Source organism: Strix uralensis, chromosome 3, assembly GCF_047716275.1.
Source record: "Strix uralensis isolate ZFMK-TIS-50842 chromosome 3, bStrUra1, whole genome shotgun sequence".
NCBI classification, from domain to species: Eukaryota; Metazoa; Chordata; class Aves; order Strigiformes; family Strigidae; genus Strix; species Strix uralensis.
The window spans coordinates 15922321-15940944 of NC_133974.1; the positions used below are offsets into that span (position 1 = coordinate 15922321).

Below are 18624 nucleotides of genomic sequence, written 5' to 3' on the forward strand. Positions count from 1 at the left end.
GGAGTAATACAGCCCTTTGGAACAGCAGCTCCATGTATAAGTCGAAGTTTGAGAATGTGCAAAAGAGGAATAAAACCGTCTTTCCTCAGTCTCACATGCACCTGATCTCAGAGCCCTCAAAGTCACAATAATTACATCTATAGGTAACAATGAAGTAATTTATTGACTACACATCACAGCAGTTACAATAGTGTATACTGAAAGATGGGCATTTTTTAGTCTAAAGATACCAAAAAAGTATTACTTTAAATATATTTCTAGATATGAGGAGCATAAGATAACAGTAACTACCCTTTCACTGCATTTATTATTTAATCAGTCTAAGTAGTGCTCTGTAATACCTTCACGGTCTCTTATATTTAGAACACGATTGGTAAGACAGCCTGTAGCATGTCACTCAATCAGGAGAACATCTGAACAGCTTCCCATTAAAAATTCTAATGAAATATATCCTGTCACAGCAGCTTTTAACATCTTAAAATATTTTCAGTAATCACTTGACATGCTTCACTGAATTAGGAAAAAGGTATGATTCAAAATCTGTACTATTATTATTCACTTATTACAGTTCAACACCTAGAAAGAAAAACATTGTCCACACAGAATACCACACTGCAGTCAGGAGTATAAAAAGTTCATTTCATTTTCACATTGATTTCTTAAAAACCCACCAAGTGATATTCTTCCACAAAAAAATATTTTTGCCAACTGGAACACCTTACAAGTCAAGACAAGAGTGATTGTTATTAATATATGAATGTTTTTCCCATAGCTAAATATTAACACACCATGTTAAACACATGAAGCCAACAGGCCATACATATTGGTAAACAGTGAACACGGATGTATATTGAGGCATGTCTAAGAGATAAACTAAGCAACGAGACTATCCACTGAATTTTGGTTTAACGAAATTTCTTCTTAATTAAACTTTGCATTGATATGCAAGAAAAAAACATTATGAGTGATTTCAAGCACTCACATAAAAAAAGCTGAGAATTCAGCCTCCACCAACTTTTAAGTCTGTTTCTGCTTAAAAGTGAAATTGCATTACCTGTGAAAAGCTGAGAATAAGCTGCTTGGACTCAACAACACTGGCCCTTGAGGCAGCACAGTTCCTCGTTCATTGACCCAGTGCAAGTATCCTCTGGTCATGTCTGCCATTCCAATAGCACGTGCCGAGCAATACAAAAATTTATATCCATTTCTGTGAACAGAAATAAAACAAATTACTGTAAAAATAAAGCAGGTATTTTGACATTAACAATTTTGTGGGTTTATTTTTACATGAATCAAATTATGACTGTTAAAACAGACTTATGTTTAACCTAGACTTATTTAAAAGGAATAAAAACATTTATGCCAGAAACTTGGATAATTAAAATCAATCTAGCTCCACTGCAGTTAGTGATTTATACCTAAAGAGGGCTCGTTTATCTCTGGTCTTCTCATGACTTATGACTTCTTATGGTTTTCTATCCACCCCTGCATAGTGGAACCATACTCCTTAGAATTAACTGAAATGGTATCTGCTAAAAGGAGAGCACTTGGCATAAAGCAGACAGTGGTGTATTAGCCTTTGCTGTATTAACAGTGTTGTAGTCCTGTCTCTTGGGCCTCTGCAAAAAAAGACTAGTCTATGTGCGGCAGTAATATATTTCTTCAAGTTGGAGCAAATTTGAACTTCAAAACACAGTATGAGACGTAATCTTTGACTTGACACTGAAATAAACATTCCAGCAGAAGTCACAGGTTACCCTTAGTTCTGTTCATGATAAAACAAAGTCCAATGATGTTAGTTCAACTTAACTGCAATTTACTTTGCAAGTCCTATAAAGAAATTATTGTTCATAAAATAAAGAACTACTGTATTCAGTGCATACACGGTCATTACATCTAACTATTGAACACTTATATGGTGTTCAGCTGTAGTATTAGCCACTACATAATTAACTTGGGTAATCAGAAAAACAACATGACTCAAATCTAATTTTTTCCCCTATGTTTATGAACAACAAAGCCCTAACAATTGACAGTGCTGGCAGGCATAGAAATAACAATGCAATTTAAAAAATTAATTAACATTTTCATCAAATGTAGTGCAGAGGTTATGCACAGAACTAAATACTGCTCAGCATGTGAATTATCAGGCTGTCCTGTCTTTTCTGTGACCACATATGCCTATAAAGAATAAAAGCACAGACAAGTGTCTCTGGCATAATTTAGATTCCATCATCCGTAATTTATAATTTATCATCTGTGTAAAACAAAAAGCAATAAACAAACTCTAGCGTAACCCTAGTACACAGAACAAATCAGATTAACTAAGAGGACAGTTGTGATGTGTACCAGAGGCTCTTCAAACATTTTATCATAACAGCTGAATTTAATGTAATAAAAGATGACCAATGTTATTTTCTGTGTAAAGCAGAAATACCAACCTGAACAGACAGCAATCAGTAATCCTCCTTCTAAAAGTTAAAATCAGATACTTCATCCGATCCCATTCTGACACCAATTAATTTTTCTCCTCATTTCCTTTTTTCCTCTCAATTGCTCATCACAAAAGTCACCAGTCTGTCTTTGATCCTCCAATGTACACGGTGGCTTGACTATGTTGCAAAATGTATCCAGTGGAACAACAGTATACCTGTACTTTTGCACTAGCCTTGCTCATCTAGAACTACTCCCACACACCACCCATGTGAGTTGGTACAGCCTGATTGGTTTTCTCCTGTTCACATTCATCAGAGGAAATATCACCTTTTTTTTTTTTGGAATATCTTGTTCTAGATCATACCAGGATATTCTCCCTGTTAATGACATTAACTGACCTAAAGCACAGCTGATCTACTGTTGCCCAGTATTTCTTCAATAGCTAATGGAAAAAATATTTTCACAGAATCACAGAATCATCTAGGTTGGAAAGGACCTTGAAGATCATCTAGTCCAACCATTAACCTAACACTGACAGTTCCCAACTACACCATATCCCTCAGCGCTATGTCAACCCGACTCTTAAACACCTCCAGGGATGGGGACTCCACCACTTCCCCGAGCAGCCCATTCCAACGTCTAACTACCCGTTCTGTAAAGAAATACTTCCTAATATCCACTCTAAACCTTCCCTGGCTCAACTTGAGGCCATTCCCTCTTGTCCTATCACTTGTTACTTCATTAAAGAGACTCATCCCCAGGTCTCTGCAACCTCCTTTCAGGTAGTTGTAGAGGGTGATGAGGTCTCCCCTCAGCCTCCTCTTCTCCAGACTAAACAACCCCAGTTCCCTCAGCCGCTCCTCGTATGACATGTGCTCCAGACCCTTCACCAGCTTTGTTGCCCTTCTCTGGACACGCTCGAGTCATTCAATGTCCTTTTTGTAGTGAGGGGCCCAAAACTGAACACAGTAATCGAGGTGCGGCCTCACCAGTGCCCAGTACAGGGGTAAGATCACTTCCCTGTCCCTGCTGGCCACGCTGTTGCTGATACAAGCCAGGATGCCATTGGCCTTCTTGGCCACCTGGGCACACTGCTGGCTCATGTTCAGCCGGCTGTCAATCAACACCCCCAGGTCCCTCTCTGACTGGCAGCTCTCCAGCCACTCCTCCCCAAGCTTGTAGCGCTGCTGGGGGTTGTTGTGGCCCAAGTGTAGCACCCAGCATTTGGCCTTATTGAAACTCCTACAGTTGGCCTTAGCCCATCGCTCCAGCCTGTCCAGATCTCTCTGCAGAGCCTCCCTACCCTCGAGCAGATCAACACTCCCACCCAACTTGGTGTCATCTGCAAACTTACTGAGGGTGCACTCGATCCCCTCGTCTAGATCATCAATAAAGATGTTAAACAGGAGTGGCACCAAAACCAAGCCCTGTAGGACACCACTCGTGACCGGCTGCCAACCAGATTTAACTCCGTTCACCACCACTCTTTGGGCCCGGCCATCCAGACAGTTTTTTACCCAGTGAAGCGTGTGCCCATCCAAGCCTCAAGCAGCCAGTTTTGCCAGGAGAACGCTGTGGGAAACTGTGTCAAAGGCCTTACTGAAGTCGAGGTAAACTACATCCACAGCCTTTCCCTCATTCAATAAGCAGGTCGCCCTGTTGTAGAAGGAGATCAGGTTTGTCAAGCAGGACCTGCCTTTCATAAACCCATGCTGACTGGGCCTGATCATCTGGTTTTCCCGCACATGTTGTGTGATGGTACTCTGGATGAGCTGCTCCATCACCTTCCCAGGCACCGACATCAAGCTGACAGGCCTGTAATTTCCTGGATCATCCTTCCGACCCTTCTTATAGATGGGCGTCACATTGCCCAGTTTCCAATCTGTCGGGACCTCCCCGGTCAGCCAGGACTGCTGGTAAATGATGGAAAGCGGCTTGGCTAGCACCCCAGCCAGCTCCTTCAGCACCCTCGGGTGTATCCCATCCGGTCCCATAGACTTGTGTATGTCTATGTGATGCAGTAGGTCACTGACTGTCTCCTGGATTGCGGGGGGGTCGTTCTCCCAGTCTCTGTCCTCTGGCTGAGGAGGCTGGATTCCCTCAATACAACTAGTCTTGTTATTAAAGACTGTGGCAAAGAAGGCATTAAGGACTTCAGCCTTCTCCTCATCACTTGTTACCATGTTTCCTCCTGCATCCAGCAGGGGATGGATACTCTCCCTGGTCTTTCTTTTGCTACTGACATACTTATAGAAACATTTCTTGTTGTCCTTGATTGCTGAAGTCAGGGTAAATTCCAGCTGGGCTTTAGACCTCCTGATTTCTGCCCTGCATTACCTCACAGCTAGTCCCTTCTTCCAAAGGCTGTAAACTTTCCTTTTCTCCCTGAGTTCCAGCCAAAGCTCCCTGTTCAGTCAGGGTGGTCTTCTCTGTCGCCGGCTTCTCTTACAGCACCTGGGGACTGCCTGTTCCTGAGCCATTAACACTTCCTTCTTAAAGAGTGCCCAGCATTCCTGGACCCCTATACCCTTCAGGATCATCTCCCAAGGTATCCTTTCAAGCAGGTGCCTAAACAAGACAAAGTCAGCCCTTTTAAAATCCAGGATGTCATTTCTGCTGCCCCCTCTCCTGGCCTCCCTAACAATAGAGAACTCTATTATTTCATGATCGCTGTGCCCTAGTCATCCTCCGACCGCCACATCATCCACCAGTCCTTCTCTGTTCACAAAGAGGAGATCCAGCAGGACACCTTCTCTGGTTGGTTCTCTCACCAGCTGCGTCAGGAAGTTCTCCCACACATTCCAGGAATCTCCGGGACCGGTCCCGCTCTGCTGTGTTGTATTTCCAGCAGATGTCTGGGAAGTTAGTCTCCCACAAGAACAAGGGCAAGCGATCGTGAGATTTCTCCTAAGTGCCTATAGAATATTTCATCCACCTCTCTGTCCTGGGTGGGTGGCCTATAGTAGACTCCTACTATAACATCTGCCCTGTTGGCCTTCCCCCTGATTCTAACGCAAAGACACTCTACCCTGTCTTCACTACACTTGTGCTCAAGGCAATCATAACAATCCCTACATACAGCGCCACCCCACCACCTCTCCTTCCTTGGCTACAAGCTCTTTAGGAGGGACAGACATCAACAGGCGCACTCGTCATGGGAGACATCCCACCATGTTTCTGTAATAGCCACGACATCACAATTTTCCTGTTTCATCACAGCTTCAAGCTCCTCCTGTTTGTTACCCATGCTGTGTGCATTGGTATACATGCACTTCAGATGGGCTGATGTTTTGCCCCCTTCCCCCTTCAAATCTAGTTTAAAGCTCTGTCAATGAGCCCAGCTAACTTCTGCCCCAAGATCCTCTTCCCGCTCTGGGACAGGTGCATTCCATCTAATGCCAAAGTGTCTGGTGCCCTGTATATCAACCCATGATTGAAAAATCCAAAGCCCTGATGGTAACACCAGTCTTGGAGCCACAAGTTCATCTGTTGAGTTCTCCAGTATTCTTCTTCATCCATCCCCCCAACTGAAGGGATGGAGGAGAACACAATTTGTGCCCCCGACCCCTTAATCACTTTCCCCAAGGACCTGAAATCTCTCTTCATTGCTTTAGGACTTCTCCTACTAATGTCATCACTACCTACGTGACAAACCAGGAGAGGGTAGTAGTCCTTGGGTCTCACTAGACCGGGGAGTTTTGCCTTGAGGTCCTTGATGCGGGCCTCAGGGAGGCAGCAGACATCCCTATGAAACAGGTCCGGTCTGCATATGGGGCCTTCGGTACCCCTCAGAATGGAGTCACCCACTACAACGACTCTTCTGGGGTTCTTTTTAGAACTGGTTTTAATACCTGGTCTGGAATGACCCGGCCTTGGTGGACCTTGGTCTTCCTCCTTGTTTGTCTCATTTCCTTCCTCCTTCTCTTCTTCACTCAAAAGTTCCAGGGCCCCAAATCTATTGTGAAGGGACACCATGGAGGGTGAGGGAGGTCAGGAGAGGATTTTCCTTCCTCCCTGAGCAGGGACCTGTTTCCAGCCTCCCCCATCTCTTAGGTCCCCTTCTTCTGACTGGTAGCAAGAGGATGAGGGATTACCTACCTCGTTTGGAGCCTCCATTTACTCCTGTTGCTTTAGGGATGCTAGGGTGTTATTCCACCAATCAAGTTCCCTTTCACGCTCCCTAATACTTCTTAATCTCTCGACCTCTTCTTTGAGTTCCGTCACCAAGCTGAGCAGGTCATCCAGCTGATCGCAGCACACACAGGTGTTATCACTGGTGCCTTCTGACAGGACAGGCTCAGACACTCCCTGCAGCCTGGGACCCGGACCGGGGCATGTTGTCATGGTAGTTCCGTCTGGGTCGCCACGTTCTTTCTGGTGGTGGTTTTGACCCGAGTGGAGACCATGGTTCAGTCTACTTGTGGAGGACGATAAGATGAAACTAGCTCAGATAAGTTCTAGACCCCGGAGATAGACTGCGCCCTGCCTGCGCGAACTGCCGCGCAAACTGACATGCCTCACCCTTCTGACGCGCCACGCCCTGTTCACCGTGCTCCCTGGGGGCTGCTCTTGTACATGAGGGGTGTGCGGTGTTGTCACTCCAGTCTCCGCCCACTCTGACTCACCACCGCCCTCGTTAGCGGCAGCTCTCTCTTCCCGCTCAGCGGGGAGGCAACTTGAGGCTCTCCCTCTTCCCTGGGCTTCTGCCTTCACAGCTTGCAGTTTTGCCGTGGGTTTTTGATGCTTTCAGGAGGGTCCCCCGCCGCTGTCCTCCTCCTCAGAGTCCCTCTCCTCAGCAACGGAGCTGAAATGGCCACAACTGACATCGCTAACGCGTTCTTCTCCATCCCAATAGCACCAGAGTGCAGGCCACAGTTTGCATTCACTTGGAGGGGTATCCAGTACCCCTGGAATCGATTGCCCCAGGGGTGGAAACACAGCTCCACCATTTGCCATAGACTGGTCCATACTGCACTGGAGAAAGGTGGAGCTTCAGAACACCTGCAGTTCATTGATGATATCATTGTATGGGGGGACACAGCTGAGGAAGTCTTTGAGAAAGGAAAGAAGGTAATTGAAATCCTCCTAAAGGCTGGTTTTGCCATCAAGCGACAGAAAGTTAAGGGGCCTGGAAGGGAGATTCAGTTCCTAGGAATAAAATGGCAAGATGGGCATCGCCACATCCCAATGGAGGTGATAAACAAGATAACAGCCATGGCCCCACCAACCACTAAAAAGGAGATTCAGTCTTTCCTGGGCGCTGTGGGGTTCTGGAGGATGCACATCCCAAACTACAGCCTGATTGTGAGCCCTCTCTACCACGTAACCTGCAAGAAGAACGATTTTAAATGGGGCCCTGAGCAACAAGCCTTTGAACAAATTAAGCAGGAGATTACCCAGGCAGTGGCCCCTCGGGCCAGTCCAGGCAGGGCAGGAGATTAAGAACGTGCTCTACACCGCAGCCGGGGAGAATGGCCCTTCCTGGAGCCTTTGGCAGAGAGCAGATGGGGAATCCCGAGGACGACCTCTAGGCTTTTGGAGCCGGGGATACAAAGGCTCTGAAGCTAACTATACCCTGACTGAGAAGGAGATACTGGCAGCGTATGAAGGAATTCGAGCTGCCTCAGAAGTGGTCGGCACTGAGACACAGCTCCTCCTGGCACCCCGACTGCCGGTGCTGGGATGGATGTTCAAAGGAAAGGCTCCCTCCACACATCATGCAACAGATGCCACGTGGAGTAAATGGGTTGCGTTGATAACACAACGGGCTCGAATAGGGAACCTCGACCGCCCAGGATTAGTGGAAGTGATCATAAACTGGCCAGAGAGCAAAGATGCTGGGATGTCACCAGAACAAGAGGTGAAATGTGCTGATGAGGCCCCACCATATAACAAGCTGCCAGAGGAGGAGAAGCGATATGCCCTGTTCACTGATGGGTCTTGCCGCATTGTGGGAAAATATCGACGATGGAAGGCTGCGGTGTGGCATCCCACACGACGAACCACTGAAGCTGTTTAGGTACAAGGTGAATCGAGCCAGCAGTTCACAGAGGTGAAAGCCACCCAACTGGCTTTGGAGATTGCTGAGCGAGAAAAGTAGCCAAGGCTCTATCTCTACACTGACTCGTGGATGGTGGCAAGTGCCCTGTGGATGTGGTTGCAGCAATGGAAACAGAGCAACTGGCAATGCAAGGGAAGACCTGTCTGGGCCGCTGAAGTATGGCAGGACATTGCAGCCCGGGTGGAGAACCTCATTGTGAAGGTGCGCCACATGGACGCCCATATACCCAAGAGTTGGGCCACTGATGAACATCGACACAACCAGCAGGCAGACCAGGCTGCTAAGATTGAAGTGGCTCAGGTGGACTTGGACTGGCAGCATAAAGGTGAACTGTTCATAGCCCGGTGGGCCCATGAGACCTCGGGCCACCAAGGCAGAGATGCAACATACTGGTGAGCTCGAGATCGAGGGGTGGACCTCACCATTGACACCATCGCAGAGATCATCCACGGATGTGAGACGTGTGCTGCAATCAAACAAGCCAAACGGGTGAAGCCCCAGCGGAATGAAGATCGATGGATGAAATATAAATATGGAGAGGCCTGGCAGATCGACTACATCACACTGCCACAGACCCGCCGAGGCAAGCGCCACGTGCTCACAATGGTGGAAGCAACCACTGTGTGGCTCGAAACTTATCCAGTGTCCCACGCCACTGCCCAGAATGCTATCCTGGGCCTTGTAGACCGAGTCCTGTGGCGACACGGCAACCCAGAGAGGATTGAGTCAGACAATGGGACTCACTTCCGAAATAACCTCATAGATGCCTGGGCAGAAGAACACGGCATCGAGTGGGTCTACCACATCCCCTACCACGCACCAGCCTCTGGGAAGGTCGAGCGCTACAATGGACTGTTGAAAACTACATTGAGAGCAATGGGGGGTGGAACCTTCAAACACTGGGACACACATCTGACAAAGGCCACTTGGTTAGTGAACACAAGAGGATCTGCCAATCGATCTGGCCTGGCTCAGTCAAAACTTCCACATGTTGTAGACGGGGATAAAGTCCCTGTGGTGCGCATGAGGGATCTGCTGGGAAAAGTGGTCTGGGTTAGTCCTGCGCCGGGCAAAGGCAAACCCATCCACAGGATTGTTTTTGCTCAAGGACCTGGGTGCACCTGGTGGGTGATGCAGAAGGATGGAGAGGTCCGATGCGTACCACAAGGGGACTTGATTGGGGGTGAAAACACACCGTGAATTATACTGTGCTTTTGTTAATTTTTCTTTGTTATTGCTAATTGCTAAATGGCAGCTGGATGTGACGCACATGGTATAGAATAAAGGGGTGGATTATGTCCTGGTTTAGCTAGGATAGGGTTAAGTTTCCCCAGCGGTGGGGGGAAGCTCTAGCCAGGTTATTCATATACCATGCCGATGTCAGGTCCTGGCGCCCAAGCACGGGAGAATCAGTGCGTGTGTTTTCAGATCGCTCTGCTCTCACTGCTGTATTGGTAGATATCTTGCTCTGTTCATTGTTATTACTGTTATTGTTATTGTTTGTTTTGTTGCTGTTGCACTGTTGTATTAAACCTCTCCTTATCTCAGTCCCAGGGCTTTGTATTTCACTCCCTTTGTGGGGGAGGGGCAGCGGCTGCGTGGTCTCAGACCCTGGCAGGGACTAAACCACCACACCACCCTAGGCTAAACGGTCCTTCGGTATTTCACAATCTCTTCAACAAGGAGGGAAGGGAAGGTGTATTAGCATCTTATGAATAAATGCTGCTGCGACTACCAGTTTGCAGAAGAGTTCTACTGGCTGCAACTACACAACTCATTCAAATTACTGCAGTTTTAGAACTAACTGGAGCTATCTGTTTGGGATGGTTGGAAAAGCAATCACTACTCATTGATAGGGGGCCTTCACTTTTGTTACCATAAGGCAGGTTTCACTCTGGATATCATAGAACAGATGCTTACACTGTGTAAGCATCACTGAAGTGACAAGATATCAATGAAATTGTCACCCTTATAGGTTAAGAGAAGCCTAGAGAAATTTTAGATTTTTATGTGTAAATGAATAAACACAAGCCACAGATGCATGAACAGATTTACTGAATACTCACTGGCTCACTTTATGGTACAACTTTGCGATCCCTTGGTGTGTCCAGTCTTTGCCAAGAGTCGGCAAAATATGACCTAAAGTATCTGACCTGAATAAGGGAAAAACAATATAATTGAACTGAAAAAAAAAAAATCACAATATTCATAAGAACAGTTTAGGCTAATACAAACCCCACTAACTTATTTGGCTAGCGGGAAAGGAAAATAAGGTTTTCTGTAAGGTACTGATTGTGATCAGAAAAGGATGATTTTATTCCCCCTTCTTTTGAAATAAAAACCAACATACCCATCCCTGGCCATGTTGTTTTCATTACTCTTGTGCCCCAGGTCTTGTCTTCATGGATAAGGTCGTGACCCATAAGGTAACATGGAAGTTACAGCATATAGGCTATGAATCAGACCTGTGTAGTAGGCCAGCCAGTACTAAGCATACTTTTGAGGTTTACATTAAATGTTTCCTAAATAAACTAAATCTACCCATAAGGGAAGTTTATGGGAAATTGCAAACATGAGATAAGTCACATTCTAGCTCACTTCAAACTAAATTCTCCACACGAAGCTGGCAGTTGGTCACATATAAAGTATTATGAAATAGTTATACTGGTTTCAATGTACTTCCCGCTTTACATGAGAGAGAATTTATACTATAATAACATCTAGAAATTCCAACAAATGAGCACCTCACTTGACTAAGCACTGTACAGATACACAGCAAGAAATCCACACCCTGAATATCTTGCATCTTAGAGAGGAAAGCATTGGGCAGTGGCTTAGGATGGACTTGCAATGGTATTGTAGGGTGAATTGATTCAGTAACTCTCTGGTCAGCTCAACAGGAGAGAGAAGAATAGATTCCATTCACTCTACTGAAGCTTAAGAAAACAAAAGGGGTGGGGGAGATATTCATTTATGTTGGCACCAAAAAAAAAAAAGTTTGCCCTACAATGGATAAATCACAATGAAAAAGAGTTTCAGTTTAAATCAAGTATTTTAGTTCACCTCAGATTGCTCTTGGAAATTGTTTTTTCTTGTTCTTTTTTCTAATTAGATATAGCCAAATTTTTGAAAAAAAAAAAATGGTTTTTAAACAAATCTAAGCATTTCATTTTAAAAGGTCAAAAGACAATGCTTATATTTTTATTGTTTCTCTGTTCCACTCACAATTGTTTCCCCCAATGTTAAATAAATAGCTAACTAAAAATCAGCAAGTGAATGAATCATTTTAGTCACTCCACAATTGTGGTGTTTACCCAAAGTACTAATCTGAAACTTTCCATCAAATTCTAATCCTGACATTGATTTTGGAGTCAGGTCTTCTAAGTAACAATGCCTCTCACTGCAATGCCCCAGTAATGCCTTTTAAAACAGAATTCACATGTTTCTTCTTTTTGATGTACCCAGTATACTTCATAAGTGTGATGCAGCAAGAGTTATGATTTTGCAGAAGGTCCTCCAATACTACTGTAAATACTATCATGAAACACCAATGGGTGACAAATAATGGGCACATACGTTAGTGTCTTTATTAAATTAACAATTCAGCCAATGATTCTTGCATTGTTTGAAAGCCAGATAAACCCCACTCCACCCCCCCCCCCAAACACTAGAATATGATGATTCTGTGACTCAAAATTCCCTATCACTTTTTCCTTTAGTCCAAAGGACAACTTGTCCTTGCAGATAAAGCCTCTCCCTGTGCATGAACTCACCGTGTGATTGTTCCATCAATGTCAGAAATAATAACTTTATCGTCCCAATTCCACAGGTAAATGGTGCCTTCACAGCGGCAAGTGCCTTGATACTGTGTTGTAACACTAAAGGTCACATCATTGGGGCCATTCTTGAGCTTTAAGCTCTTCTGCAAAACATTATCAGCAAGATAACCAGCAAACTGAGCATGTGAAACTAACACAGTGCAAACACAAAGCCACACATGATCATTGCCTTGGTCACACTGAATCTTATTGCTTTCAGCAGAGCTATTGTCTAAATAATGATAGCAGAGGTTTGCCCTGTGTGGTGGACATTAGGCATTGATTTATAGAGCAGGACAAAACAAGTAAGTGAAAACTAAAAAAAAAAATCTGTTTCACAGTCAGAGATATTAGGAAAAAAAAAGAAAGAAAAAAGTTCACATAAACTAACGAATTATGGAATAGGGACTATCTATGGGGGTTTTCCATTCTGAGAAACAGATACATATGCAGAAAGAAATGCGGGAAACAAGGAGTTCCATGAACTCTAATTAAGAGTGTTTATATGGGGATTTGTATTCTATGGTATTACATCTCTTTCCTATAATAACCCACCTCTTATACTATATGATCTATTACGCTTCAGTCTCCACCAAATTTCCTTAACTCTCCCACTTCGCTGCCCTTCCCTCCCACTGTCTCCTGTGTCACTTAGTGACACAGTGGGCAAGAGACTAGTGATTAGATTCTATTTGTGGACTCAACTATCCATTTTCACAAAACCTGCAGGAGTTTAAGTGTCTCTTCTTCTTAGTTATATTTCACTGCAATTGTTCAGTGAGTTAGAGTGAAAAGAAGGTGAGAATGAAGAACCACTGATGGGTAACTGATGAGTCTCACCCACTGTTTCATCAAGAACCCATCTAGTTTTAGCTTCAGCTAATTTCTGCAAGGTTTCTGTATCTGAAAAGTATCAATATATTTCTGTAACCCTTGCTTTCTGTTTGCTATAGAAAATTACCAACATATTCTATCTGTCTCTTGGGGAAAATTCTACATTTGTTACAAACTATTCAGGCAGTGAGTGATGGCCTGTTTAATGCTGTACACCTTGTGTGGGTTTCCTTCAGAAAATTAATTTGCTGTAGAGAAGACGACAAAAAGTATTTCTCTAAAGTAGCCCATTTTTCCAGATCAAACTGGAATGTGCAGAATACAAAACTGTAACAGCTTTGTCACCATTAGTCAAAACGCCTCTGTCACGGAGGAAGAGAATTGGCTCCAAAGAAATTAATAGCCTGGCCTCACAGTAAATTCACAAGCAGCTCTTTCAGAAGCTACTAACAGTATTTCTGTAAAATGTGACTGTCTGACTATGAATGAGGGGAAAGGAGAGAAGGAAAAAAGAAAAAAGAAAAGAAAAAAGAGAAAAGAGGCCTGCGGGTTAATATACACATACACAATTCAAAAAGGATGTGGTTCCAGTACGCTTATTCAGGTGACAAATACATACTCTGCAATTTAATTTTCATATTTTTCTACATGGGATCCCATGTCTCCCAACATCTGAACCCCAGCACTTCCTGTAAGGTACAACATTCAAGCTTAATACTGAAAAGAGAAGGGAAAGTTGGGGTTTTTTTGAAAAATAAAACAAGAGAGAATTAAATGCAAGACATAAGAGCTAACTAAGCTTTGCAAGGCTGAATAACAATATTGCTCATGTTGTATTAGAAATGACATTTCAGAAGAAGGATGTAAAATTAACTCACAAGCTGGTCAGAAGTGAGTCGAAGTGTTTTTTTGTAACTGATTCCAGACAATAATGAGACATGACTTGAGTTGGTTTGTAATGCCCCGAGGTTTTGTTTGGCAACTCTAGGGTCTTCATCACTTGAAGAAGATTCATCTTTTATTCTGGAACATTGCACACAGAGAAAATGATGTTATCATGTCAGTAAATGCATCTCAGTATCCATTAAAAATGCATTAACAGTGAGTCACCAAATAAGTCATTGATTCTCTGCTCCTAAGGACTGTCTCACAGGTCATTCACATCATGGCTTTAAATATATCAATGAAGTGCCAAATTTTCATTCACGTATATTGCCCATTACTCATACTTGGATTGTTCTAGCCATTCACTTGTCTATAAGCTAGTTTTCATTACTTAAATTTAACGGATGCAAATTAATGTGCTGTATTGACTCAACAATCTCATAGTGGTAAAAAAATAATACCTATTAGATACTGTAATTACAAAAGTTCCTCAGTTCTTAGAAGAAGAAAGAAGCATTTGTTATGCTGGCTTTCTCTTCCCCACCTTCTCTCCTCCCCCAAAGAATTTAGCAATTAATAAGAAAAATCCAGGTGATGGACATTTTATTACAGAAAGTAATTCCTTCTCTTTCAAGAAGCAACTTTAGATAATGGGATTATTCTTTTCCAGGATTTGCAGGATTACCCGATTCAGGATATGATGATGAAAAGTCATAAAACCTGACCTCCTTTACACAATTCTGTTTAAATACACATCAGTGTAATTCTTTTTTTTTTTTTCTGCTACAACCACCTTTTTCAGAAATTTGTTAAAAATAGTTTTCTTCAGAGAGAAAGTTTTCCTGCAGTAAACAAATCCATCACCTTAGGTTGAAGGTAAAATATCCTTTCAGATCCTACAAATCTCATCTTTAAAACAATCAGCATTTGGCCTCTAAAGTCAATCACACCTGGACGTTGTTTGATGTTAGGAAGTCTTGACCCAATATCAAGGTACTGCATGTCATGACTAGCAACAGTTAAAAGCCTACCTTATCCTTTGTAACATCAGATCTCAAAAGCTTACTCAACATCCCACTTGTGGCATTTTTCTTGCAAGCAAAAAATTCTTAATGACAGATTTCTAAGGTCAGTTAAAATTTAAACAAAGAATACCTATTACAGAATCTAGTCTGCTTGAAGTCTTAATCTCACTTTAAAGCTTAACTTTAAACCATGTAAGAAAAACACCTAAATGTCATCCTTAAAAGGAAAATCAGCCTTTCCGATCTATGCTGTTGCTCCCACAAACTCATAGGCAACTGAGATAACAGCTAGTCTCCTACAGAACGAGGAATCCTCTTTCCAGCATATTCACCTGGACTGCAATTGTTGACCTCCAGAAAGAATGGCAGCTAATGCTTTTTTGTTTCATAAAGGTGATCCTTGAACTTAACTGAATGAGCATAAAGCATATTTGCATCTGGCCCTTTACAGCTTTAAGTGCTGAGAGCACACACAGACGGGCTGGGCTGTCTTTACAGTAAGATCTGTATGTACAGAAAAGGGGTGAGGTAGGAGAGCTGTCCCTGGCCAACTCATCCCTCCAAAGTCTCCAGAGCAAGTTAAAGCTCATTTATGGAACCCTCCTTGAAGGAGAGATTCTGGCCGTAGAGTACGATTAGTCTGAAGCATGAGAAGGAAGAGACTTCTGCAGTTCTTGAAAGAAATAATAGAAAACCATGACTACTGCCTGCGAAAAAAACTCCAGAAAGTCTTAGGCCCCTGAACTTCCCCAAATACGCAGGAAAAAATTAAGTTGTCAGGTCATAAATATAAGTAAATCAGAAATTTTAGCAACTGGGATCTGACAACAGCATGGGGTCATCTATGATGTTCCCTTGAAAACTCTAGAGAGATACATATAGCTTCGGAGAACTGCTCCAATTATTGTTTTCAAGGGGCTGGAGTCTGTGTCACAGAGCTGCCAGCCAAACCACAGAAACACCAGAGTGCACGCGCAAGGTCTGCAACCCTGCCATGGGTAAGGCCTTCCTATCTGCACTCACTTGGTGCAATGAGTAACAAATTAAATATATTTCACTCACAGTATTTCTTTGTTCAAATATAAGAGGTAGCTTGCTTTCATTTTTAAATGGTAACTCCTGGTCATTTCAGGTACAGGTAATTTGGGGGGTACCTGTTTGCCATGCTCATTTGTGAAGAGTCTTCTCCTGGAAGTCCACTCCCACTCATACCTTGCTCTGGCTTTGTTTCCTGAAAAATACAAGTACAGGAAGCTGTGCATCTCCTCTTGGGTATAGAGCAAATGTTTTTAGAAAAATATTTGAAAACCAAATTCTGTCTTGTACAGACTCGGTAAAAATCAACAGCATGTTTGTTTCCTCTGCTTGTAGTCAAAGTAAAACTTCATGGCTTTCTTAAAGAATAAAGGCTGCACAAAGAACTAAACATTGCAAATATAAAACTCATAAGAAGAATTAAGATTAAGTTTTTGCATGGAAGAAGTACAGAAATATCAGATTTCACATCTAGTACTGTTGAAGTTCTGGGATCAATCCCATGACTACTCAGTTCATGCACCTCAAATAGCTAGATTTCACCTGAAAAAGCAAAGTATGGCTCTGAAGAAGAAAAAAAAAATACAATTACCTTTCATAGAATCATTAAAATCTTTAATTCAATAAAACTTTCCAAACTGCTTTTACCTCGCGTAGATGTTAAACTCTATCAATTTCATTTCACAAGATTCTTAAATAGTGAATGATTTTGAGACACACAAACAACAACCACTCTTTCTATTTATTTACAGCTGTCACAGCTCAAGAGATAACCAAATACTTCCAGAGAGAAATTCTAAAAACTTCAAACTGTAAAAACTAAAATCTCATACTCTGAAGTCCATACCCACAGATCAGTACAATGGTTATTTCATGCAAGGCTAAAAAAGTTCATCGACTGAAGCACAACCATAAAAATGTATTACAAGTAATTTTCTCCCCTCAAGTACTAATGCTTCTGTAGTATAAATTAATATGAAGAGGTTTTATTAGTCAACTTTAAAGATTAAATGTGTCTAGACAGGAGATCAATATTTCATATAAAGCTTTGCTTTTTTCACTATTCTTTAATGTTCATCTATGGCTTTAAGACTGTTAGCACAAACTTTTAATGCTCAGAGAAAAAATTCAAAGAGACTTTAAAACTAATATATAGTCAATTTTCCATCTTAGGTTTTGCTGAATTTTACAGCTCACGCTACTCATAAATATGTCTGTTCTTCAATTATCAAAAGAAAGCTGCAGAAAGGTCGGTAATCTGCACAAAAACACTAAATTAGTGGCACAGCTCTTCGATTCTAGGCTCCCAAACACAGACTTAATCCACTAGATAATACCGCCTCAGGATTGTGTAATGAAAATAAATGCAGAACCAAAACACTGCAGACAGATGTTTCAGGTAGGATCTGATCCAAAGCTTTCTGAAGTCAAAAGTCAGACCATTTAAACATCTTTTAATGCGTATATCCTCGGTCAAATTGAATATTGAGTTACTGTCAGAAATGAAGTTCTGAGGGATGAATATGGAGTTATCCAGTTTTCCCACTGCAACCAGAAGGAAACTTTGCTTGCTTTTTAAAACTTACCTCTTTAATAGTGCTGTTCCTCCCTCGCCATGAAAACCACCACCTTCCACCTTTTTTGGGCATCTTGTCCCTCATTATAGATTCCACAGTGGCCTGTGATAAATGGATGGTAACATAAAAAAAATCCAAACCAAAGGACAACCTGATATATGTAAATGAAAGAAAGTACCAAACACACAATTTTAACTGATAATAAATACAATAAAAGTAAACATACTGTCTGTGGACCATAAATTCTACTAAAGCAAAATCTAATGGTATCCAGAGCTGCTCTGAAGTAACTTAAGCATGAATACTTATGGTATTTTTAAAAGGAAAATGAAAAAGATATAAAATCAAAGAAGAAAAAAAAGCATAAATAGATATTAGTATAATGTCTAGAATGGAGAACCTACTGTTCAGAAGTTGAAGTTACTTAGTGCAAATTATATTTAAAAAAAAAAAATCACTTTCTGAAGGAGCTCTCATGCAAAACAGTAACAAACCCACATGCAAGATTGTTATTCTCATTCAAAAATTACTACAAAGTTCATATTTAATCACCAGTTTGGAAAAAAGCAAATACATTACTAGCTTTTATGAGTTTAGTCTTGAGGCTATGACCTTGACTGACAATGTAAGAACTGATTTTTTTAAACCCTGGCTATTTTTCATTGGTTATATACAATAAACCTCAGTAAAGAAAAGTTTCTCTCACTACCGATAACAACTGGAGCCTTATGCGTTGTAACAAGGAGAGCTGAATTCTTTCACTCAGAGAGCAAGCAAAAGGCAAAAGGGAAAATGTTACAGTAAAGGTGGCCACAGTGTTTGGTACGCCCTAGAATAGCTTAGCCACTGACTGCCTGAGATGATAGCGTCCACTGTAAGTAAAGTCACCAAAATAAAACCGTGACATTGATTAGTGATTTAAAGAGAGGTAATAAACGATTCCAAGAATTCTT

General features: G+C 42.3%; 1 protein-coding gene across 4 annotated transcripts in view; it reads right to left on the reverse strand.

Annotated features, from left to right (window-relative positions):
- Positions 1-18624, reverse strand: part of LPIN1 (lipin 1) — a 55478-nt gene that overhangs the window by 8780 nt on the left and 28074 nt on the right. For all 4 annotated transcript variants that reach the window (XR_012628005.1, XM_074861549.1, XM_074861550.1 and 1 more), the window contains 6 exons: positions 17681-17773; positions 16214-16290; positions 14028-14172; positions 12271-12419; positions 10564-10650; positions 1055-1207 (listed from right to left, as the gene is read on the reverse strand). Coding sequence is in view for 3 of the 4 variants with exons in the window: in XM_074861549.1 (XP_074717650.1) it covers positions 1055-1207; positions 10564-10650; positions 12271-12419; positions 14028-14172; positions 16214-16290; positions 17681-17773 (704 nt within the window). In the remaining variant the exon portion in view is untranslated. The remainder of the gene's footprint in view (positions 1-1054; positions 1208-10563; positions 10651-12270; positions 12420-14027; positions 14173-16213; positions 16291-17680; positions 17774-18624) is intronic.